At 39.2% G+C, this 24972-nt stretch overlaps 1 protein-coding gene across 1 annotated transcript in view; it reads right to left on the reverse strand.

Moving 5' to 3' along the window:
- WDR44 (WD repeat domain 44) overlaps nucleotides 1-24972 on the reverse strand; it is a 75450-nt gene that overhangs the window by 14473 nt on the left and 36005 nt on the right. The window contains exons 4-12 of the mRNA XM_032391394.1: nucleotides 20245-20881; nucleotides 19637-19767; nucleotides 18417-18512; nucleotides 16346-16482; nucleotides 15442-15525; nucleotides 15041-15147; nucleotides 14129-14280; nucleotides 9928-10066; nucleotides 8603-8667 (exon numbers count right to left, since the gene is read on the reverse strand). Coding sequence (XP_032247285.1) covers nucleotides 8603-8667; nucleotides 9928-10066; nucleotides 14129-14280; nucleotides 15041-15147; nucleotides 15442-15525; nucleotides 16346-16482; nucleotides 18417-18512; nucleotides 19637-19767; nucleotides 20245-20881 — 1548 coding nt within the window. The remainder of the gene's footprint in view (nucleotides 1-8602; nucleotides 8668-9927; nucleotides 10067-14128; nucleotides 14281-15040; nucleotides 15148-15441; nucleotides 15526-16345; nucleotides 16483-18416; nucleotides 18513-19636; nucleotides 19768-20244; nucleotides 20882-24972) is intronic.

Raw genomic sequence — 24972 nt, forward strand, 5'->3', positions numbered from 1 at the left:
CAGAAGTAGAATAATGTAATAAATGGTAGAACAAACCCAATACATCCATCACCTGCTTTAATGGTTATGAGTATTTTACTCATCTTGTTTTAGCAATCCTCCCACTTTTACGTATGTGCTTATTTTTGCTGGAGCACTTAAAGCAAGATCTAAACACCATTGATTTTACCAGTAAATACTCTTTATGTATTTCTAACTAATAAGCCCTCTTTTAAATATAACTACTATGCTATTAGCACACCTAAAAAAGTCATTTTACTTATTTATTTTTTTAAGATTTTATTTATTTATTTGACAGAGAGAGGCACAGCGAGAGAGGGAACACAAGCAGGGGGAGTGGGAGAGGGAGAAGCAGGCTCCTGCTGAGCAGGGAGCCTGACGTGGGACTCGATCCCAGGACCCTGGGATCATGACCTGAGCTGAAGGCAGACGCTTAACGACTGAGCCACCCAGGCACCCCTAAAAAAAGTCATTTTAAAGTTGGACTGCTATGAAAACTTGTAAGCCTTTTGATATTTATTAGCACTGACTATATACCAGATACTGTGTTAGTTGAGATAACAAAATAAATAAGACATTTCTTAGTTTCTAATTATCTAGTCTCAGTATTTAAAAGCCAGAATGAACCTTTTAAAATATGTCAGATTATGTCATTCTCTGTTCAAAGACCCTCCACTGGCTTCCATCTCTCTCAGAGTAAAAGCTGAAGTCCTTGTAATGGCTTACACATTGTTTGCCCCATCCACACCTCTGTGACTTCATTCTTTTTTTTTAGAGAAAGATGGGGGGCAGAGGGAGAGTGAGAGAGATAATCTTAAGTAAACTCTGCACTGAGCGCGGAGCCTGACACGGGGCTTGATCTCACGACCCTGATATCATGACCTGAACCAAAATCAAGAGTGGGAGGCTTAACCAACTGAGCCACCCACGTGCCCCTGTGACTTCACTTTCTACTTTCTCCTTTGCTCACCAGCACTGGCTACTAAGGCCTCAATGCTCTCTCTCTCTCTCTTTTTTTTGGCTTTTTAAGTTTTTATTTTAATTCTAGTTAGTTAACATACAGTGTTATATTAGTTTCAGGTGCACAATATAAGGATTCAACAATTCCATATATCACCCAGTAATCATCACAAGTGCACTCCTTAATCCCCATCACCTACTTCACCCATTCCCCCCCATAATGCCATTTCTTGAACACACCAGAACTCACTTGCCATTCCCTCTACCTGGAATGCATGTCTCCCTTCAGACAGCCATATGATCACTCCTTCACTTCTTTCAGATTTTGCTCAAATGACAACCTCTGGGTAAAGCTTTGCTTATCCACCTTTACTCCCTGTTAACCCACTTTATCTGCTTTATTTTTATCCATGTAACTTATCACCTTCTAATATATTACAAAACTTACTTTGCTTCTCTCCCACTACAAAAACTTAAGCTTCATAACAACAGATATTTTTGTCGCTTTTGTTCACTACTATGTATCCTCAATTTCCTAGAACAGCGATTAATACATAGTAGGCACTCAGTTAATATTTGTGGACTAAACGAAGACACCGTGCTAGACCTTACAATGCCAACTAGTGGAGCATAATGATTAACAGCGTAAGTTTTTCCAAAGACAGATCAGAGTTGGGTTCTAATTCTGACGCTGTATTTACCAACTGTGTGAAACTGGTGAGTTGCTTGACATTCCTAAGCCTTCTTCATCTGTAAAATAGGGCTCTTAACAGTACCACCTCACAACAGTATCAGGGCTATTGTGAGGTAAAATGAGATAAGATATAAGTTGTACTTAAGCAAAGTACATGACACAGAGTAAGGGCTCATAAAATGTTAGCTGTTGTTACATAAATTGATGTAGTATACTAAGTGCCTTTAGCAGAAATATGAGCAAAATACCATGGGGGCAGTGAGGGAGCATACGAATAATTACGCACTGGGTGAAGGAAGAAATGCTTCAGTGAGGAGACTTGAGTCTTAAACCAATTGGCCAGGCAAAGGGGAATAGTATATGTAAATACATGCAATCAACAAAGGGTCTGACATTTTTATTGGGGTAACAATAAACAACTGAGTGGCTCAGAATATAAGGTTTGTGAGAGGGAAGGGTGAAAAATAACAATGAGATCTCTGCAAGACTGAGCCATGCTAAGGAATTTGGACTAAATCTATAGGAAGGGCGCCTGGGTGGCAGTCAGTTAAGCATCTGCCTTCAGTTCAGGTCATGATCCCAGGGTCCTGGGATGAAGTCCCACATCGGGCTCCCTGCTCTGATGGGACCCTGCTTTTCCCTCTACCTCTGCTGCTCCCCCTGCTTGTGCTCTCTCTCTCTAATAAATAAAATCTTTTAAAAAAAAATAAATCTATAGGAAAAAGAGAGAAACAAAAACAGTGCTTAAACAGGAAAGGAACATGATTAGATGTGTTTTATAGGAAAGTAGTTCTGTTAGCAATGAAGATGAAAGATTGGAATCTGGGAGAATAGCTATCATGGTCCAAGTAAGATACAAAGGCCCAGATTACAGCAGTGGAAATGAAAGGAATGGCCAGATTCCAAAGACATTTCTAAGATCAAGTGGGCGGGATTTTGTAAGCAAATGCTGAAGGGAGAGGAGTAAAAAGTGATCAGTTTCTAACTCCGTATATGGTATGGGTGTTAACTGACATCAAGTACACTATCAAAGGAGGGGTTATCTAGGGAAAATGATACTTAATTCTGCTTTGGACATATATTATCATCATGGATGCCTGTTTTTCCCCATGCAGAGCTCCTTGCCATGAACTGTCCATTGCATCTTTATATTTTCAGTGCCTAACACATGGTAGAAATGTTCATAATTGTTGACTGACCCAAATCTAAATCAATGCATTTTTTTTTTTTTAAAGATTTTATTTATTTATTTGACAGAGAGAGACACAGCGAGAGAGGGAACACAAGCAGGGGGAGTGGGAGAGAGAGAAGCAGGCTTCCCGCGGAGCAGGGAGCCCGATGCGGAACTCGATCCCAGGACCCTGGAATCATGACCTGAGCCGAAGGCAGACGCTTAACAACTGAGCCACCCAGGCGCCCCTCAATGCATATTTTTTAAAGATCTATTTTAGAGACAGAGACAGAGAGTGCACACATGCATGAGGGGAGTAGCAGAGGTAGAGAATCTTCAAGCAGACTCCCCTCTAAGCACAGAGCCTGATCTCACCACCCATGAGATCATGACCTGAACTAAAACCAAGAATCAGACATTTAACCGACTGAGCCACCCAGGCGCCCCTGGAAGCATATTTTTTATTTATTTTTTAAAGATTTATTTATTTGAGAGAGAGAGAGAGAGAACACGTGTGTGCATGCGTGCGGGGTGGAGGGAAGGGCAGAGGGACAGGGAGAGAATCTCAAGCAGACTCCCCGCTGAGCACAGAACCTGATGCAGGGCTCGGTCTCACGACCCTGAGATCATGATGAGCTGAAGCCAACAGTTGGACGCTTAACCAACTGAGCCACCCAGGTGCCCCTCAATGCGTTTTTAATAAAATGCTGTACATGTACAATTTCACAAAAATTACCTCTCACCCCTTATAGTTAACTCCTTTCATCCAAGTTTTAGATTCTAATAATCTTGAAGGAGATCAGACTGTGTCACCCCAAAATATTCCCTTTACATAAAGATTATTTCGAGCTGAAGGCAACTGAGAAGAAACAGAACCAAGAAAAAGTCTCTGCCCTCCCTGCTTCTTCCTAAAAGCAGAAAATGAAATTCTCTTTGTGATAGTATCTCCCTTTCAGCTCTTCCTTGCCAGGAGGGGAAAATAAATCTTACCTCTGGAGATAGTACTAAGTAATCCTTATTCTCCATTAGTTTCCCCCAATGTTTTTACCTGGTCACAATTTACTGCCCCTAAAGCCCAACCCCACTCCTTTTTTTCTTGTCACTTCTCCACAAACTTACCACTCTTTGTTAAAATCATATATAAGGGGGCGCCTGGGTGGCTCAGTCGTTAAGCGTCTGCCTTCGGCTCAGGTCATGATCCCAGGGTCCTGGGATCGAGCCCCGCATCGGGCTCCCTGCTCTGCAGGAAGCCTGCTTCTCCCTCTCCCACTCCCCCTGCTTGTGTTCCCTCTCTCGCTGTGTCTCTCTCTGTCAAATAAATAAATAAAATCTTTAAAAAAAAAATCATATATAAGCCCCTGAGTCTAATGGCTTCTTTAGGTATTCAGTATTTTTCTATGAAGGCCTCATACACACACACACACACACACACACACACATACGGAAAATACTTGGCATGACCAATGAATAAGTTAGGGATCTTGGGTGTGTCACTCTATATGTCCAACTGTACTATAGGTACTTTTAGGTACTCTATTTTACATGAATGCTAACAAGACTGAGGATGTAGTTCAAAAGAGATAAATATATCACTATCATAAGAAAAGAAAAAAAGAACACACACATCAGGAAAATAAATAAATAAACTACACTGTATACACTGCCCCTCACTATAGCTAGCACTAGGTTCAAAGGTAATACCAGATACCATAATCCAAAGGCATATGAAACAGAGGCCGCTTCTAACCATCCCCAATCAAAATGACAAAAGCAAAAGAAATACCAATCTATTCTAGAAAACAACAGATATGATACTCAACTACTACAGGAAAAAAGCTCAGTACTCCAGGGGTCACTACTTTTTGTATCAAAGAACTGCTATGCTCCTCATTTAAAAGGCCTGTATTTGGGGCACCTGGGTGATGCAGTTGGTTGAGCGTCCAACTCTTGGTTTTGGCTCACATCGTGGTCTCAGGGTTGTGAGATCGAGACCCGCGTCGGGCTCCAGGCTCAGCATTCAGTCTGCTTGAGTTTCTTTCTCCCTCTCCCTCTGCCCCTTTCCACCCCACATACTCGCACGCTCGCTCTCTCAAATAAATAAATCCTTTTTTTTAAAGATTTTATTTATTTATTTGACAGAGAGAGACACAGTAAGAGAGGGAACACAAGCAGGGGGAGTGGGAGAAGCAGACTCCCTGCTGAGCAGGAAGCCTAATGAGTGCTTCATCCCAGGACCCTGGGATCATGACCTGAGCCAAAGGCAGATGCTAAATGACTGAGCCACCCAGGTGCCCCCCAAATAAATAAATAAATCTTAATAAATACATAAATAAAAGGCCTGTATTCAAACAAGATTGGGAGTTACTTAAGTTTTTTTGGGGATGAGGTGGGGTGGATAGACGTAGTTAAGAATCTGTCAGTAGAGGGGCGCCTGCGTGGCTTAGTCAGTTGAACTTCCAACTCTTGATTTCACCTCAGGTCATGATCTCAGGGTCCTGGGATTGAGGCCCGCATCAGGCTCTGAGCTCAGCTTGGAGTTGGCTTAGTATTCTCTCTCTCCCTGTACCTCCGCTCCTCCCCACCACTCGCACTCTCTAAAATAAATAAAATCTTTAAAAAATATATAAAACAATCTGTTAGTAGGACTGTTGAAATAAGCATAATACAAGATGGTACAAATAGTTCCTGTTTTTAATAATAATTAATGCCTGGAAGCTTTATGGTGAATTAAACTAATAAAAGCAAACCCTTTTCCCCAAAGCAAAGTGGTTAAAATTTTTACCGCTACATTAGTCAATGAAGGCTTTATGGAGGAAGTGGGCCTTGAAGAATGGGCAAGCTCTGAACAGGAAGAAGGGAGATTACAGGCATCCAGATAAGGAGGATAGGAACAAAGGCCCAGAAGCAGGAATTCAACACTGATTCAGGCCCACCATAGTCAGGCATGGGGTTAGGTTCCAAGGACACTAAAATCTGTGAAGTACTGTTTTTTGCTTTAAATCAGCCCAGAGTCTAGCCAATGAGATAAATTGCCAAAGAAGACATGGTAAGTAGTATCAGTGTCAAAATACCTGTAACGTTCTGTCGGAACATAAATGAGGAACAATTCTGCCTGCCTGATTCAGGGAAAATATTAAGAGAAAATAAGATATTTGAACTGAATCTTTTTTTCTTTTTGAACTGAATCTTGAAAGATGAATAGGGCTCTGCCCAGTGAGAAAAGGGGACAGGGAGGGCCATGTGGGCAAAGCAAACAGCACAAAGGCATGGAAGTGAAAGAATGGTTAGGGTACAGACCTATGTCCAGCATGGTGAGTGGGATGCATAGGCACCAGGGAATTAGAACTGAGTTAAAAAGGTAAGATGTGGGGACTCCTGGGTGGCTCAGTCAGGTTAAGCATCTGACTTCGGCTCAAGTCATGATCTCAGGGTCCTGGTATCTAGCCCTACCTCAGGCTCCCTGCTCAGCGGGGAGTCTGCTTCTCCCTCTGCCCCTCCCCCCCAATCGTGCTCTCTCTGTCTCTCTTTCTCACTCTCAAATAGGTAATATCTTTTTAAAAAAATTTGCATTTACTATCATAAAATTTTTTTTTTAAAAAAAGGGTAAGATGAGGCAATATCAGAAAGGGCCTTATTCTATAGGTGACAAGGAGCCAGCAAAAGACTTTAAACCACAAAATGGCATCAGATCTGGATTTTGGAAAAAAGCTGGTGGCAGCATAGAAAATAAATTGGGTAGAGACTGGAGACAGAAAAAGCAATTAGGAAGCTACAGCAAACATCTCAATGAATGTTGAGGGCCTAGATAATGTGAGTGACAATGGAGAATGACGGGACAGATTCCAAGGGCATTTGTAGGTGGAGGCAAGTGGACAGAAATTTATAACTCATTTGATATGTATGTAAGGAAAAAAAGTAATGGAGTATTTTCTGACAAAGTTAAAAAAGTAACTTATGGATGGTGATGCCATTAAAGGCTCAAAGAGAGAAGCAGGGTTGTGGGTAGGTAATAAAAATATTGCCATGAGTGAACATTAACATCTAACCAGTTACTCAAGCCAGACAGCTGTGGATTGTAGTAGGCTATTCACCTGCCACCCCAGCTAGTCAGTCACCAAGTGCCAGAGACCCTACCTCTTCCACGTCTCTCAAATTCAGCTCATCATTATGGTTTCTAGACCCACTGCTTCATATTCAAAGTACCGTTTCTCTCCTGGGTTAATAACCTCTTAAGTGGTCTCCCCGTCTCTAGTCTGGAGCCCCCATCTAATCGATCGTTTACAGTGTTTACCAGAATGCTCTTCCTGAAACAAAAATCTGAAATTTTAATTAAGCTTCTGATTGAAACCCCTCAAAGCCCCCTCCCCCCTCCCCTGCAGCTTACAGGACAAAGTCCAAATGTCTTGGTTTAACACAAAAGGCCATTTAAAATCCAAATCCTGCCTACCTCTCCTCCAACTCTCACACATGCCTGCTTTGCTCCAGCCACATGGAACTTCTGGCAGCACCATTAACATGCCATGCCGTTTCAGCTTCCAGGACTTTGCACTGGCTGTTCATTCTGATGAGCTCCTTCCTTCCTTGTCTCACACAGTTAACTCCTGGCTCACACACAAAGCCTCCAGGAACATTTTCTTCACGCTCTGATTTGTTGGGATAACTCCTATACTTGTGTAGTACCTACTGTAGAATATTACCATCCAGTACTAGAATTGTGGATATATCTATTCCACCAGTCAGCATAGTCCCTGAGGGCAAAGACTATGTCTCATCTGACTTTGCAGAAGCTAGCAGTATCTGGCACATGTGACAGGCACTCAAAAAACATTTGTTGAGGGAGTTCAGTTTTAGACTATTAGCCGATGTGCTTGAATACACTGATGGAGAGATTCTATATATACTGTTATGTGAAAAGGGTAGCATGCCCAATAAGATCTTATTCTTGTTTAAAAACCATTAAGCTATTCTCAAAGGAAACAAGAATTATGAAGGTAAAGCCAATTCAGGACTGGAGGCAACGAATGAGTATGTCAAATAAGGATGGTCAAGGACACAACTCTGAAAAACAGCACCATTTAAGTGGGAGAAAGAGGAAGAGACAGCAAAGGTGTAGGAAGAGAACAGGAAAAAGAGAACCACAGAAAGCTGAGAGGAATACGTTTAGAGTAGGGAAACATTAGTGTCAAATACTATAGAGACAATGAAATTTCAGGAAAATACTGTTGAGCAGGTGGACATTTTAGGTTCTTTGTTTACATCACCACTGTCTAGATCAATACACAAAAAGCACATGGGACAGCTTAGAATTATATTCTCCAGTTTGCTTTTTAGGTGTTAAATTATTTAACCTTCCAGCTATCAGACCAAAGGAAAACCATTCAGATATTTTAAACTACCTGAAACTGTGATAAAGCATTTATTAAACCAAGAAGATGGAAAAATTAAAATATTTCTGTATCTTTTCTTTCCTTCTTCACTCCTTATTCAGTATCCAGTATTTTTTTAAATTGTAACATGGATTTGAGGGGAAGGGATTTTGTTTTATTTAAGTTTACATTAGTAGTTTGGTAGCTGGAGTAGTATCATGCACTGTATGAGAGCTTTTAAATATCACAGTTTTTCATCTACCAATTCTAATAGAAGAACCTCTTGTTTGTAATGTATCTTAATTAACTGCTTTCATGTAACTGTAATTTCTGATAGACAATAAGGTATTTCATGGTAAATAAATCAAATTATAGTACTTAACAAGAGTAACTATAAAATACTGAACATACCCCTGTATCTGTATCAGACTTTGATGAATTCAGACTTTCCTGAGAAGGTGACGGGGACACACGTCCTAAAAACAAAATAATAATTATAAAAAAAAGCATGTATGTACACACACACAAAACATCAATCAGAAATAATGACACAGGAACACCTAATTAATAGTCATACAATGTAACATTCTGAAAAAAACACATTTTCTAAATAAGTAAGGCATTAACTCTTTGGGCACCAAAATAACGGTTTTTATCATTTTTATCGTAAAATCTTTATGATAAAAATGATAAAAAATAACCATATTGTCAATTTAATAAAATATTGTTAAAATCTTCATTATTCATAGTGAATACAAACAAGATGAACAATAAAGGGTCTGGGGTGGTAGAACTCTCAAGGGCCACTGAAAATAGTCTTTCTGCTCTAGGCAGGGCAATAAAAAAAAAGTACTGTAAACATAGTTTAAGTTTTTGCCAACCCATTATCATCTTCAGTTATGTATTATAACAAAATGCAAGCAATACCCACAGGGCCACTAAAGTATACAGGGCCTCATTTGCCAGTTTAGTGGATCTCCCCAGATTTCTATGTTCCTCAAATTGGTAATTCAAATATACTCTATACTCCAGCCCATGGCCACCTATTCTTTCTCCCATCCCTTAACTTCCTGGTTTCAGCCTTAGTTGGCTAGGGTGAGGATGGGAGTGGAAGGGAGGGGTTTGTGGAGAAAATTTATTACAGTTAAATAATTATAAGAGAAGAATCCCGTAAATATAAAGCTCTTATTTTTATCAATTCCACATGCTTTTCTGGTAAGTTACCAATATACAGAAATATTTTACATAGTTGTAATCATGGTGTACATACATCACATTCTGAGGTTTCTCTTTGCCATTTAACCTTTTTTCATATACCTCTGATGCACTGACAAATCACATTTCCTTTTCATGGCTGGGTCTCCTTTTTTCTTTACTTACTGGATGGATATTATTCTCCTCATTCTTTTTCTAAATTAATCAGGTTATTTCATTTAAACCCAAGAGAGACCTAAAGGTTGTCAGGGGAAACCAAGTGACTTTGTTCTCAACAGCTGATGAATTAAACTCTACACTATACTTCAAAAGGGATAAAGTCAAAAGCTCTATGGTAGCGTTTTCCATGGGATATAGATGCTTTTTTGGTGTTGACTTCTGTCCTACTTTTAGGTTTGTGGCCATTATTAAAAATAGTGGTTGCTGCAAATGGTTGCCAGAGAAGAGGGCATCATTATACCTAAAATGTAAAAATGCCAGATGTCTCTAGAGTTTTAAAGCCCACAAGTAAATCAAAATACCTTCGGTATTGTATTTCATTCGCATATTGTTGAAATAGTCAAAAGCATTTTTTAAAGCCCATATTCTCACTACATTGTCTTGTCCAGCTGAGGCAAGTAATCGGCCACAGTGAGAAAATTTCATGGTCCAAACAGCTCCCTATGAAAACAAAGGAAGGTTCAGAGTTACTACTTTAAAAGTTGAAACATTCTTTTTTAAGATTTTTTATTTATTTTTTTGACAGGGAGAGAGACAGCGAGAGAGGGAATACAAGCAGGGGGAGTGGGAGAGGGAGAAGCAGGCTCTCCGCTGAGCAGAGAGTCTGATGTGGGGCCGATCTCAGAACCCTGGGATCATGACCTGAGCCGAAGGCAGACGCTTAACGACTGAGCCACCCAGGCGCCCCTTAAGATTTTATTTTTAAGTAATCTCCACACCCAACGTAGGCCTCGAACTTACAAGCCCAAGATCAAGAGTCGCACGCTCTACCAATTGAGCCAGCCAGGCACCCCTAAGAGTTGAAACATTATTTTAAAGCCAAAGTAAAGAATTATTCCAAATTATACATACTAAGATAATGCTCATATTACTAACACCACTGAAGGCCAACAGTTCAATGATGTCACAACAGCACAAAGAGGAATTTTTAGGATAAAGGTAGGATAAGATAGCAGCAGTTTACCTTAATCTAAACTAACAAGTTCAAAGCCCCAAGCCTTGTCTACAAATTAATGGAAATGGAGTTCCAAGGTGGCCAGAAATCATTGTAAAAAAAAAATCCTAGTTGGGGATTTCAGTCTCCTAGCTAAACACAAGAGGGAGTGACACTGGAGGAGGCAGAGCCCTCAGGATACTACTAACACCCTTGATCAAGGCTGAGGGAAACATAGGCCCATGTTAGCAGTGACCCTCATAGCACTGGGCATTTACAAGTGTTGGAATGGTGTGGTCTCATCCTGTTTTTCCCCCCCGATACAAGATTTCACAGTGTATGGTTGGAATTCCCAGATACTGCTAATAATACGGAAGTGTGTGAGTATGTGTTGGGAGGTGGGGGTGGCATGATTTAACAACATGAACCCTTAAATTGGAAAAGCCAAATGCTACTACAACAAATACTGTCATAACTACTATTACAACACATATCTATGCAGATCAAAAAGATTATCTAACTTATGCGGTGCCTGCTTAGTTGGGAGACCATGCAACTCTTGGTCTCTAGGTCGTGAGTTTGAGCCCTATGTTGGGTGTAGAGATTACTTAAAAATAAACTTCAAAAAAAAAAAGATTATCCAAGTTAGAGGCAATAGCTCATTTACTGAAATAACATTCATTTCCATAAAATTCAAGTATATTAAGAAATTTGTTATTGGGAACCTACTACAATGAGACTTTACTTAAAACTGGAAATAACGAAAGTGAATCAAAACAGTACAAGGAAGTTCATCAGTTCCTTAAGGAAGTTACTATAATCAAGTCAAATATTTTATGTGGAGATTATAAGCACCAAAGTTTAAATTCCAATCGGGCTGCCATCTGATATGTTTATGGTTGCTTCCTTCCAGTTAAGCCACATTTTGGATTTAAAATCTAAATAGATACATAGATTCCCTGATCAAAGACCCACAGCATCATCTGCCCAGTCCAGGAGTTTATTACCAGCTTCCCTGTGTTCCCAGCATTTTCAAGGGTAACTGCAATATCACTTGGGCACTTTATACCCACTTTGGTACATTTTAACTCTGGTAGAAAACTTGTACCTCTCTCTCCTAGTTTTAGCTGCCATTTTACAAAATACACTGACCTACTGTAATATTTGTGTTAATTATTTAAAATATACCCAGGGAAGGGCGCCTGGGTGGCTCAGTCGGTTAAGCATCCAACTGTTGATTTCAGCTCAGGTCATGATCTTAGGGTCATGAGATCAAGTCCCACACTGGGCTCTGCGCTCAGCATGAAATCTGCTTGTTCCTCTCACTCTGCTCCTTCCCCTTCTCGCTCACTTTCTCTCTCTCTCAAATAAATAAATAAAACCTTTTAAAAATATACCCAGGGAACATTTTAAATGTCTTCCAAAGACACACACCACCCTGTAAATTTAACTGCTTTAAAGTCTGGTACCTTTACACCGCTTTCTTAATGATACGGGCCTAGACTTCACTTATTCAATAACTTTCACTTCTTGAGGGGCACCTAGGTGGCTCAGTTAGTTATGCATCTGACTTTGGCTCAGGTCATGATCTCAGGGTCCTGGGATTAAGCCCCGCATCGGACTCCACACTCAGCACGAGTCTGCTTCTCCCTCTCTCTCTGCCCCCTTCCCCTGCTCATGCCCTCTCTCTCTCAAATAAATAAAATCTTTAAAAACAAAAACAAAAACTTTCACTTCTTGGGGCGCCTGGGTGGCTCAGTCGTTAAGCGTCTGCCTTCGGCTCAGGTCATGATCCCAGAGTCCTGGGATCGAGCCCCGCATTGGGCTCCCTGCTCAGCGGGAAGCCTGCTTCTCCCTCTCTCACTCCCCCTGCTTGTATTCCTTCTCTCGCTGTGTCTCTCTCTGTCAAATAAATAAATAAAATCTTTAAAGAAAAGAAAAGAAAACCTTTCACTTCTTGATATTTGCAAGCAACATATCCGATAAAGGGTTAGCATCCAAAATAAATAAAGAACTTATCAAACTCAACACCCAAAAAAACAACACAGTTAAGAAATGAGCAAAAGACATGAACAGACATTTTTCCATAGAAGATATCCAGATGGCTAACGACCCATGAAAAGATGCTCAACGTCACTCATCATCAGGGAAATATAAATCAAACCCACGATGACATACCACCTCACACCTGTCAGAAAGGCTAAAATTAACAAAACAAGAAACAACAGGTGTTGGCAAGGATGTGGAGAAAGAGGAACCCTCTTGCACTGTTGGTGGGAATGCAAACTGGAGCCACTCTGGAGAACAGTATGGAGGTTCCTTAAAGAACTAAAAATAAAACTACCCTACGATCCAGCAATTGTACTACTAAGTATTTATCCAAAGGATATAAAAATAGAGATTCGAAGGGGTACATGCACCCCGATGTTTACAGCAGCATTATCAACAATAGCCAAACTATGGAGAGAGCCCAAATGTCCATTGACTGATGAATGGCTAAAGAAGATGTGGTACACACACACACACACACACACACACACACACACAATGGGATACTACTCAGCGTTCAGAAAGAATGCTATCTTGCCATTTGCAATGATGTGGATAGAGCTAGAATGTATTATGCTAAGCAAAATTAAGTCAATCTGAGAAAGACAAATACCATATGATTTCACTCATATGTGGAATTTATTTTTTTTAAGATTTTATTTTTATTTATTTGAGAGGGAGAGAGAGAGAACAGGTGAGAGCACAAGAGCAGGGGAGGGAGAAGCAGACTCCCCACTGAGCAAGGAGCCTGATGTGGGGCCCAATCCCAGGACTCTAGGATCATGACCTGAGCTGAAGGCAGCCACTTAAACGACTGAGCCACCCAGGTGTCCCCATATATAGAATTTAAAAAATGAACATAAGGGAAGTAATGGGGGGGAAGGAGAGGAAAACAAACCATAAGAGACTCTTTTTTTTTTTTTAAGGATTTATCCATTCATTTTAGAGAGAGAGAGCACATGAGCGTAGGGAGGGGCTGAGGGAGAGGGAAACAGAGAATCTCAGGCAGACTCCCCGCTGAGCACAAAGCCCTGAGAGGGACTCAATCCCAAAACCCCGAGATCATGACCTGAGCTGAAATCAAGAGTCAGACGCTCAACTGACTGAGCCACCCAGGTGCCCCAAACCATAAGAGACTCTTAACGATAGAGAACAAATTGAAGGTTGATGGAGGGAGGTAGAGGGGGGATGGGCTAGATGAGTGATGGGTATTAAGGAGGGCACTTGCTGTGATGAGCACTGGGTGTTGTATATAAGTGATGAATCAATGAATTTTACTCCTGAAACCAATATTGCACAGCATCTTAAATTTAAATAAAAATTTTAAAAACCTTTCAGTTCTTGAAAAATAATCCAGAGATAGACTCTGCATTACCTAGGCATTAAATCATTATTAATATTAATTTACTCTTCTTGAGTCAGGTTAGCAAAATTATATACATAAGAGATTGGCTTTGTACAAGCCAAAGTACTTCTCTCAATGAAAACAATCAATCCTGAAAAATATAAAGGTTGCTTACCATATGCTCACCACTAAGATCTTGCACCACTTTGATCTGATCAAAATCATAAGGTCCTTTGAAACCATGTGCTGCTTTGAATTTGACTGGTCTTGTATATGGCATTCCTTCATCATCACTTGATGAAGGATCATCTTGATCAGTATGAAACACTGAACAGAAAAGCAATATAGAAATCATCACTAGCTAATGTAGATAAAGCTACTATCAGATTTTCATTCTACTATTTACCAAGAAAATTTATTAAATGGAAAAGCAATAACTATTACTAAATAGCATATTGGTTAAGAGCATGGGATCTGGTGCCAGATTGTCTGGGTCCAAATCCAGCTCTGTCATTTATTGTCTGTGTGTCCATAGCCAAAGCACTGGACCTTTTTGTGCCTTGATTTTCTCATCTATAAAATGGAGATAATAACAGTACTTACCTCATAGGGTTTTTACGAAGGTTAAATGAATGAATACGGGTCCAAGTGCTTAGAAGAGTGTCTGGCACAAAATAACTACTGTATTAGTGCTTATTAAATAAAATAAATGAGTACAATTACAACAAAGGCACAGGAAGTTAAGATCTGTAAAATTTAGAAAATCTTCCAAATTTTGAAACTATTTATAAAAACTAAATAAACTTACAAAATTAATTTGCAATTGATTAATGAACACTCATCTCTTCCAGGTTGCCACAGTTACAAAGTATGTACAAATTCATGTTTAAGATGAACAAATTTATTTCTCTTTCTGCTCATAAAATTAAGTGATACCTAGAATAACATGATTTATTGAACTGCTAAAATGTTTGCTACAAAGGTTTCTTACTTTCAATAAAACAGAATGCTTCTTATAAATCATAGGCTAAATTTGGATGATTACAAATCAATTAAATATTCATTTGCAATATTCTATTTCACTTACCTTCGTCTCTAACACTTTTAACTTTATTCACAGCACGTTCACCATATTCTTCTGCAAGGTGCTTTGCTCTCTTTACTGATTTTCCTAAGAACTTCTTTAGTTGAGTCCTTACCAAAAATACAAAAAAACAAAATTATTATTATTTTTTAAAGATTTTATTTATTCATTTATTTGACAGAAAGAGAGACAGTGAGAGAGGGAACACAAGCAGGAGGAGTGGGAGATGGAGAAGCAGGCTTCCCGTGGAGCAGGGAGCCCAATGTGGGGCTCGATCCCAGGAGCTGGGATCATGACCTGAGCTGAAGGCAGATGCTTAACGACTGAGCCACCCAGGCGCCCCGAATTCTCGTATTTTTTAAATAAAAGCTTGAAATAAAGAAAGGAGATGTACTGTAACTCACGTTTTCTGTTTTAACCTTCCACCATCAGTATCTGTTGTCTGAGACTGTAACTTCTCTTCATCATCTGACTGTGCCGCGTCATTACTACAAGAAGGGGAAGAAGTCATTTTAAAAGAAGCCATTTCCCCTACACCTCTCAACAATCCATGTATACTATATACTCAGGTACTCAGAATAAAACTATGTTAACATACTTTATATAAGTTTAATTTTAATGATGATCCTCAGAATGTAAGACTTGAGAGATCAAAGAATAGAATCTTTAAGCACGGTTTAATGTACAAAATGCAAGTGAAAGCAATTTAGGAACTTATGGAAAACCTACTACCAACAAGGCTTTTTGTTGGACAAAACGTGCTGCACAGAAATGACAAATTAACTACCTCTTCACTCTTCAGGTACATCATGTATTACACTTTATTGAGATTTGCTTTCACAATAATCATTTCTTCGATCTACATACATCTCACAGTAAAGTCAATCACCTCTCTAAAGCCATTTTCCGACCTACAAAGGTAATACGTATTATAAGTAGATAATAAGTATTATAAGATAATACTTATGAAATCTGTGGTCCTTAAAGCAAGGTTTCAGAAACCAGATCTTCATTCCACATGGCTTTTTACCCTCAATGTTTCACTAATGTCTCTAGTATTATATAAATCATTTTAAAAGAAAAACAAAATACTATGAGATTTCAGATATATACTATTTTCCCAAAATAACTGTATGGTCTTAAGAGAGAATAATGTTGAAGAATACATACATTAACTAACTCTATTTTAATTCCATATTTAAAAAAAGACTGAATGAAACCAAATTAGGGACTATTATAGTTCGTAAACAGAGAAATCTTCACCACTCTGAAATACTACAAATGATAAATAATAACAATAGGCCATACCTTACATATTCCTTAGTCCTTCTCATGATGTGTAGAGTGAGAGGATTAATACCTGTTGGCAGTTTCTCTTCCGCAAGACTCAAAGGTATTTCTTCTCCAGTATCCAGGTTCTTAATCATGACACTGGCTAAAATTTCCTGAGGTAAAAAATAACACCAAGAGGACCTATAATTTAATTAACTTTTTGAGTCTGCAAAATCCTCATTTTAAGCTAAGGACTTTCTAGACACCTTCAGTACTCTGTACAGTAATTTTTATCTTTTTTCATGACATATAATTCATACATTGCAAAATGCACTCATTTAATTCAATGATTTTGAGTAAATTCAGAGTTGTGCAACAATCACCTTTATTTAAGTTTAGAATATTTCCACTACCTCAAAAAGAAACCCCATACCCATTAAATGTCATACCTCATTCCCCTCCCCTCCCAGCCCCTGGCAACGACTATTCTACTTTTTGTCTCTATGGTTTGCCTATTACAGACATTTCATATAAATCAAATCATCCTGTATGTGGTCTTTTGTGATTGGCTTCTTTCGCTTAGCACCATGTTTTCCAGGGTCATCCACACTGCAGCATGTGTCAGAACTTCATTCCTTTTAATTGCCAAAAAACAGTCCATGTGGATTGGATATACCACATTTTATTCATCCATTCATGGGAGATGAACATTTATGTTGTTTCCACACCTGGCTATTATGAATACTCGTGTACTTTTTTTTTTTTTTAAAGATTTTATTTATTTGAGAGAGAGACAGAGAGGAGAGAGAGCACACAAGCACCGGCAGGGGGAGGGGGAAGGGCAGAGGGAGAAGCAGACTCCCTGCTGAGCAGGGAGCCCCACGCAGGATCCTGAGACCATGAATTGAGCCAAAGGCAGACGCTTAACTGACTGAGCCAGCCTGGCGCCCCACTTGTGTACGTTTTTTGTGTGGACAGATATTTTCATTTCTATTTGGTGTATACATAGGAGTAGAATTGCTGGATCATGGTAACTCAATGTCTAATGTTTTGAGGAACTGCCATACTGTTTTCCAAAGTACAATAATTTTTTAAAATGTATCATTTAAAAGAAACGAAAACTGGGGCGCCTGGCTGGCTCAGTTGGTGGAGCATGCGGCTCATGATATTGGGGTGCAGTCTGAGCACCATGTTGGATGTAGAGATTACTTAAAAAAAAAAAATCTTTAAAAAAAAGACATGAAAACTAAGATTTTGCTTCAAAACTTTATTCAGAATAAACTGGTCAATCAATGTATACTAAATTTTAATGGTAAGTAAGCACTGAGTCTGCATACACTGTACATCACCTAACAAGTATGAAAACATATAAGATCAAGTTCTTTTTAAGCCCACCTTCTATTAAGTTTGGGCTTTGTTTTCAATACATTTGTTCTACCACATAATGGTATAAAAAGGTAATTTTAAGTTAGAGTGGCAAACTCCAACATATTAAAAAAACAAAAACTGGGGCGCCCGGGTGGCTCAGTCAGTTAAGCATCTGCCTTTGACTCAGGTCATGATCCCAGGGCCCTGGGATCCAGCCCTGAGTCGGGCTCCCTGCTCAGCGGGGAGCCTGCTTCTCTCTCTCTTCCCCACTTGTGTTCTCTGTCACTATCTCTGTCTCGCAAATAAATAAATAAATAAATAAAATCTTTAAAAACAAAAAAAACAAACAAAACCAAAAAACAAACAAAAAAACCCCCAAAACTGGGATGCCTGGCTGGCTCAGTCAGTACAGCATGTAACTCTTGATTTTGAGGTTGTGAGTTCGAGCCCCACATTGGGTGTAGTGTTTACTTAAAAAAAAATTAAATAAATAAATTTTTAAAAACTAAGAAAATCATCAATTTTCATTTTTTCTTCTACATTATTTTTTTTTTTGCTTAACAGCAATAAACTTAAATTTTTTTAATCATGGTAAAATATTTTTAGTTGTATAGTTCAGTGGTATTAAGCACATTCACAATGCTGTGCAACCATTACCACCATTCATCTTGGGAGCTTCTTCATCTTCTCATTATGATTTTTATATTTTATGTTAAGAACAAAAAGAATCTAACTATACCTCATCAGTAAGCTCTCTCCCAGAGTTGGATCTAGGTCTCTGAGGGCCCATCACTTCACCTGCTATGGTCTGCCCATCAGGTGCTTTTCCATTTTCCTAAAATTACAATTTTATAAACAGAAAGTAGACGGAGTCAATTGCTATAAACACTCAATTATTCATTACCACACACAGTTCTAAAGAATCCCATAATTCACATAATGGAGCCTACTGAAAATTTAAATGAAACACTCCATTTCGGTCCTTTATTATTCCCAGCATGCTGAAAAACATTAGGTATCAAAACCATTGCTGCCCATGAAATAATGTCTTAGTCTTGAAAGCAAATAGATGTTCTACTTGAACGTGACCCAAAAGCAGTTCTCTATTAGCAGAGTGCCGGCACTAAGAGTGCCATTAATCAGGGATATACTTGTGCTTATCTCGAAGGCAGGGGTTGGCAAACTTTTACTGTAAAGAGCCAGAGAGTAAATGTTTTAGGCTTTCTGCTTCACATATATTATCTGTCACATATTCTTTTTTTTTTTTTCTTCTCCTTACACTCCTTTAAAAATGTAAAGACCATTCTTAGCTCAGGGACTCTAGAACACAGGCTACTGCCAGTCTCTGCTCTAAGAATATGACAGGACTGAAGGGCCTTATCTCCCAGTCTGCTAACCTGTCCGTACCACTGCTACTGTGTAAGTAAGCCTTGAGTCCCAGAAACTGGGCTATGGTAAAAATTCATGCTATCACGTGCTTTCTATTGCCTCATATATGGATATATAGCCTAGTATATGAAGGGTTTTTTTCATGATTAGGTAAAGGAAATTGTAAATAAAAGTCCTCAGTTTTGACCACCATAGGTAAGGTAAATGAAGACTGTAGTTGATGTTTATTAACATTATAATAATATTACAAATAGTAGCAACTTTCATTTTTTTTGATTGCCTACTGCATGCCAGGTACTTGGCATACTTTAGCTCATTTCATCCTTGCAAGATACCTTCAAGGAAGGTTTTCCCCTCATTTTATCAATGGGACATCTGAAACTTAGATATTAAATAGTTTGTTAGAATCACCTAGCTATATAGTAGCAGAGCTAAAAAAGGGATATAAGAAGGCCAGGTTTTACGGACAAGGAAATATTCTGCCTGGAGAAGAAGGTTCAACAAGCAACATACCAGACAGCTACAGAAAGTTGTTAAAGCCTCTATCAAATATAACATGAATTCACCAACCTGGGCAGTAACTACTTTATCTCCACTGGTAGCACTTGCCAAGTCAAGAGAAGGCTGAGAATCCTTGACTGTATTCTCTGAAGCCATGTTCGTACTTAGGAGAGTATCAGATGTAATATTCTCTTTGGGAACTGCAATGACGATGATGATAATAATAATGATGATGATGATAATGGCAATAACTAGTATTTATATAGGACGTTATATAGAGCTTGAAAAGTGCTTTAACCTTTGTCTGATTCTTACAACAATCCCATAAGAAAGTGGTTTTATTACTCTCATTTTACATATGGAGAAACCAGGGCTCAAACAAGTTATTTCAATTCCTCAAAGCTATACAACTTATACACGAGGAGATCTACATCTTGAATTCAGATCTTAAGTCTCCAATGGTAACAGATTTGAAAGTTTGAAGTCTACTAAAATGTTCGAACACAGTAACTTACTACCAATATAAACATTTTCACTTTTTATTACTAAAATAACTTTTATAACTTGGTCATGGTCATCGATGTGGTTGTATATAGCATAAACTGAAACAAAACCAGAAAGTCAGTTTCAACTCCAAAATCTCTCCACAAAAAGTTATTTCTCAATTAAATACTTGCCGTCTAGATCAGGCGTTTTAAGGGCCTCAAACTCCAATTCACTTTTCTTTTTTCTTGGTGGTGGAGCAGGTCGAGATGGAGGCGGGGGCCTAGGAGGTGGGAAATTAGTTGGAGGGGGAGGGCGTGCTGGAACAGGCTTCTTTGTACTAGCCACAATGTCAGGTTCTGGAGTAAGCTGTCTTGGGGGTTTGGCGGGAGCCACTTCTTCCATGGCAGCAAAATCTTTAGTAGATGAAGAGTTTGAGGACACAGGTTCTAGAACATCACTTCCTTTGACTTCCATGGCTTCTTTGTTCAATACTTCTGTTTCAGTTTCAGGCACATTATGCTGCTCAGTTGAACTTATTTCAGTTAACTTAGTGATTTCATCTACTGACTTCTCATAGGTGTCATCAGAAGGAAAACATCTTTTTGATTCTAATTCAGTTTCTTCAATTGCATTCTGACTCTCTGCCTTTTTGGAATCTTCCTGTAGTACCTGATCTATGGCTAACAGTCCAGGTATATTGCTAAGATCTGTTCCAGCTACAAGAGAACTGCCAGTAGCCTGGTCAGAGTGTCCCTTTCCTTTGGAATCCGACGAGTCATCTTCCAGCTGTAGTACTTTCTGACTCTCCTCAATAATGCTTTCAATAATCTGATGAAAGGTTAAAAAGCAGTTTTTAAAAAATGAAGCTATTTACACGAACATAACAGCTAATCATTTACATAGTACTTACTATGTGCCAGGGAATGTTCTTAACACTTTACATTTTTAATCTTTACAATAACCATATGAGACAGCACTCTTAATATCATCATTACACAAATGAAGGAACAAAGGTACAGAGGGATCAAGTGATTTGTCCAAGGACAAAGAGCCAGTAAGTGATAAGTTGGCAAAAATCCTGGGAGTTTGGCTCCAGAGTCTGAACTCTTAACCATTATAATAGGGAATCTGTTAGTATGTATAATTACGAAAGTTCAACCAACCCTGTAAAATAAAGTTCAGACCTAAATTTACATTCAGACTCTTCATGTCATTGTTCATTTACATACTTATGTCAAGTTAGTTACAGTAACAACCTACTGCTTTAGGCCTAGTTAACATAACCATGAGAATCAAAACCACCTAGCACAAGAATTCGAATTGTTTAGTTCTGAACTCAAGCCTAAAACAGAAAAAGCCAGCAGATGCAGGGAGATTAACATTCTTAAACAAACTACACCTAATACTCCACTATTCAGAGAAATGGCAGGACCGCGAAAAGAGTTCAAACACTCAGCTCACCTTGCCTTTTCCCTGTTTTATTTCTTTTCTGTAGCTGAAAAATACAGATGGGGTTTCTATATCTTCTACTAACATTTAGAAGAAAAGATATTTTCTACCTAGTACTGTCATTATTACCACATAAAATCTCCCAGTCCACTTATCTTTCCACCATGCCCAACCATGGATGACTTCTGCTTTCTCAATTCCTTGGCTCCAGAAAGTTAACAGAACGTGTCACACAGCCATCCTGATCAGGCTTACCACAAATTCATGCTGACTTGAACTGGACATGACTGCTGCTCAGGGATACTCCTCCCTGATTTCCCAGCATAGTCCACATAATGATTTTTCTCAACCTTCAAATTTTTAGCCTAGTCTTTTTTTTAAGATTTAATTTATTTGGGGCGCCTGGGTGGCTCAGTCGTTAAGCGTCTGCCTTCGGCTCAGGTCGTGATCTCTGGGTCCTGGGATCGAGGCCCACATCAGGCTCCCTGCTCAGCGGGAAGCCTGCTTCTCCCTCTCCCACTCCCCCTGCTTGTGTTCCCTCTCTCGCTGTGTGTCTCTCTGTCAAATAAATAAATAAAATCTTAAAAAAAAAAAGATTTAATTTATTTATCTGAGAAAGAGAGAGAGCATAAGCGGGAGGGAGGGGGGTGGGGGGAGTGGCAGAGGGAGAGGGAGAAGCAGGCTCCCCACTGAGCAGGGAGCCCGACATGGGGCTGGATCCCAGGACCATCTGAGTGGAAAACAGATGCTTAATCAACTGAGCCACCCAGGCACCCCTTATCTTAGTTTTAATCACACTTTTAGCACAGGAATATTAACTAGAATCCACCTACTTTGTCAATTCGGTGGTTACTGAGCACTGAGAACCTTAGTGATAACAGAAGCCAGTGGGTTTAAGAATGAGTAAGAGGTGACAACATAGAGACAGCCAGCACAATCTATGTTTTCAAAAAGCTTGGCCATAAATGGAAGACGCTGTAAGAAAGTGATCCAGCATTTTTACAAGCTGAGGGGAAGGAGCCAATAGAAAGTAAGATAACAAAGTTCTGGAGAGGAAAAGAATTAGGCCAGTACACGTATTTTCTATTTAATCATCACACAGGCCTTGAGGCACCTAGATTATCTCCCTTCTACAGAAACAAGAATCTGAGGTAAAGGCATTAAGAATTTTGTCCAAGAAAAAAAAAAATTTTTGTCCAAGGTCCCACAGCTAGTAAACTACAAAGTCAAAACTGAAATCCAGGTTTTTCTCACAAATCCAGCGTTTTGTATATTACACCATGCTACTTTGGACAGGGAAAAAAAATAATACTAAGTTCTCAGACTTGAAAAAGAGGCAAAAGATGAAAACAAATTTGCAGGTAAGGGAAGTGAGAGCAGATGAAAAGGAGTAAATACAGGCTTCTTAGTCTCTAATGTCTACGTGCAGTCAGAAACAAGGTTATCTGCTGAAAGCAAGCAGGATACATGTGGGCACAGTGAGCATGAAGTGACTGTAAAGGTCTGAAATAATCACTATGCATAATGGAAAGGCTAATACCAGAAGAGGGATTAAAATGAGGTTAAAAATCACAAGTCTTCCCCAATCCCTTATCCTTTCACTGAACTCCTATCAGTCTTACCATTCACTACAGTATGAACTATAATATAAACACAAAGTAGTATATGGGCTAGCTCTATATAATACTTTCTCCATAGCAGATAATTAGCTTTTGAAACACAAGGCCCATATTCTCTCCCTCTTGATATGCCCTCATAGCACCTACGTATAGTACCTAACCCTGTATTTTTTTTTTTTCTGGGTTTCAGGAGGTAGCAAACAGGGAAAGACCAAGAAAACAGTGCGAATCAAGACCAACATAGAGATGAACATGGTAAAGCAACTGTTAGCTTCACATCGCCTCCCTGCTTCAAAAAACTCACTGATTTTCCAGTGACTGTAAAATAGAAACCAGATGTTTGAGTATGACATAAGAGGCATTCCCATAGTTTGGCCCTAACTTTGGACTCTAGTCTGATTTGCAACCATTCTGCACATCTCTCTTCTCCATGCCTTTGGTTATGCCTTTCAACTCTCATCTTTGCCTGTCCAAATCTTACCCATTCATCAAGAACCAGCTCAGATGTTACTTCCTCCATGAGGTCTTCCCCCTTCCTATCCTCAAGCAGTAAGTCAAGTCTCCCTTTCTGTTCTTATAATAGTTTGTAAGTATATGAACACTTTACATTCAGTTTTGTGTTTAACTAATTTCCTCTACTAAAACATAAGCTCCTGGGGACAGGGACTGTGTCCTGCCTGGAGTAGTGTATATCCCCACAGGCTTTATCTCATTCATATGTGATAACTTAAATCAACTGAAAAGACTAGAATTTAAAAAGTGAGACCTAGTCTTAAGCTTCAATCAATTGCTCCATAATGTTTACTATTTTTTCAGTTTCTAAAGTCTCCTTAAAAATCATTTTTAGCCACTATTACTTACCCTAAGAAAAATGTCTTAAAAAGGAAAAGAAAAACTCTAGTGGAAAAAATAGAAACATTTCAAGTTTTCAACAATAAAAATGGCTAGATGCATTGTAATATACTTGCTTGATAGAAACTGACACATCAAATGAAAACTGAGTATTGAAATTGTATAGAAATATGATGAAAACTAATAATGGTAAGAGAAAAAAGTAAAATATAGAACTCTATCTACACTACTATTAGGCAAAGAAAACCAAAACAAAACAAAAATGCATGCAAATGGGTGAGACCCAGAAAAGAATGCTAAAAAATTAAGACAGCTGTTTGTTACAGTGTAGAACTGTGGGCAACTTCTGATTTAAAAAGAAAAAAAAATGGTATTACTTTTGTTATCTTATTTATGCTGATACACAATACCATTTCTCCCCCAAAAATTCCTTCTGAGGGAAAAAAGTTGATCAATATTAAAATATAGAGTCCAGGGGCGCCTGGGTGGCTTAGTCGGTTAAGCGTTTGCCTTCAGCTCAGGTCAGGATCCCAGAGTCCTGGGATCAAGTCCTGCATGGGGCTCCTTGCTCAGCAGGAAGCCTGCTTCTCGCTCTGCCTGCTCCTCCTTCCCGCTGGTGCTCACTCATTCACTCTTTCTTTCAAATAAATAAATAAAATCTTTAAAAACATATATATAGAGAGAGCCCATTGGGGTGCCTGGGTTCAGCATTGGACTTTTTTTTTTTTTAAGATTTTATTTATTTATTTGTCAAAGAGGGAGAGAGAGAGAGCACAGAAGGGGGAGTGGCAGGCAGAGGGAGAAGCAGGCTCCCTGCCGAGCAAGGAGCCTGACGTGGGACCCGATCTGGGATCATGACCTGAGCCGAAGGCAGACGCTTAACCAACTGAGCCACCCAGGCGTCCCTTGGCATCGGACTCTTGATTTTGGCCCAGATCATGATCTCAGGGTTGTGGAATCGGGCTCCACACTTGGCGTGGAGTCTGCTTGATTCTCTCT

This window comes from Phoca vitulina, unplaced genomic scaffold (assembly GCF_004348235.1).
Source record: "Phoca vitulina isolate PV1807 unplaced genomic scaffold, GSC_HSeal_1.0 scaffold62, whole genome shotgun sequence".
Classification (NCBI taxonomy): domain Eukaryota; kingdom Metazoa; phylum Chordata; class Mammalia; order Carnivora; family Phocidae; genus Phoca; species Phoca vitulina.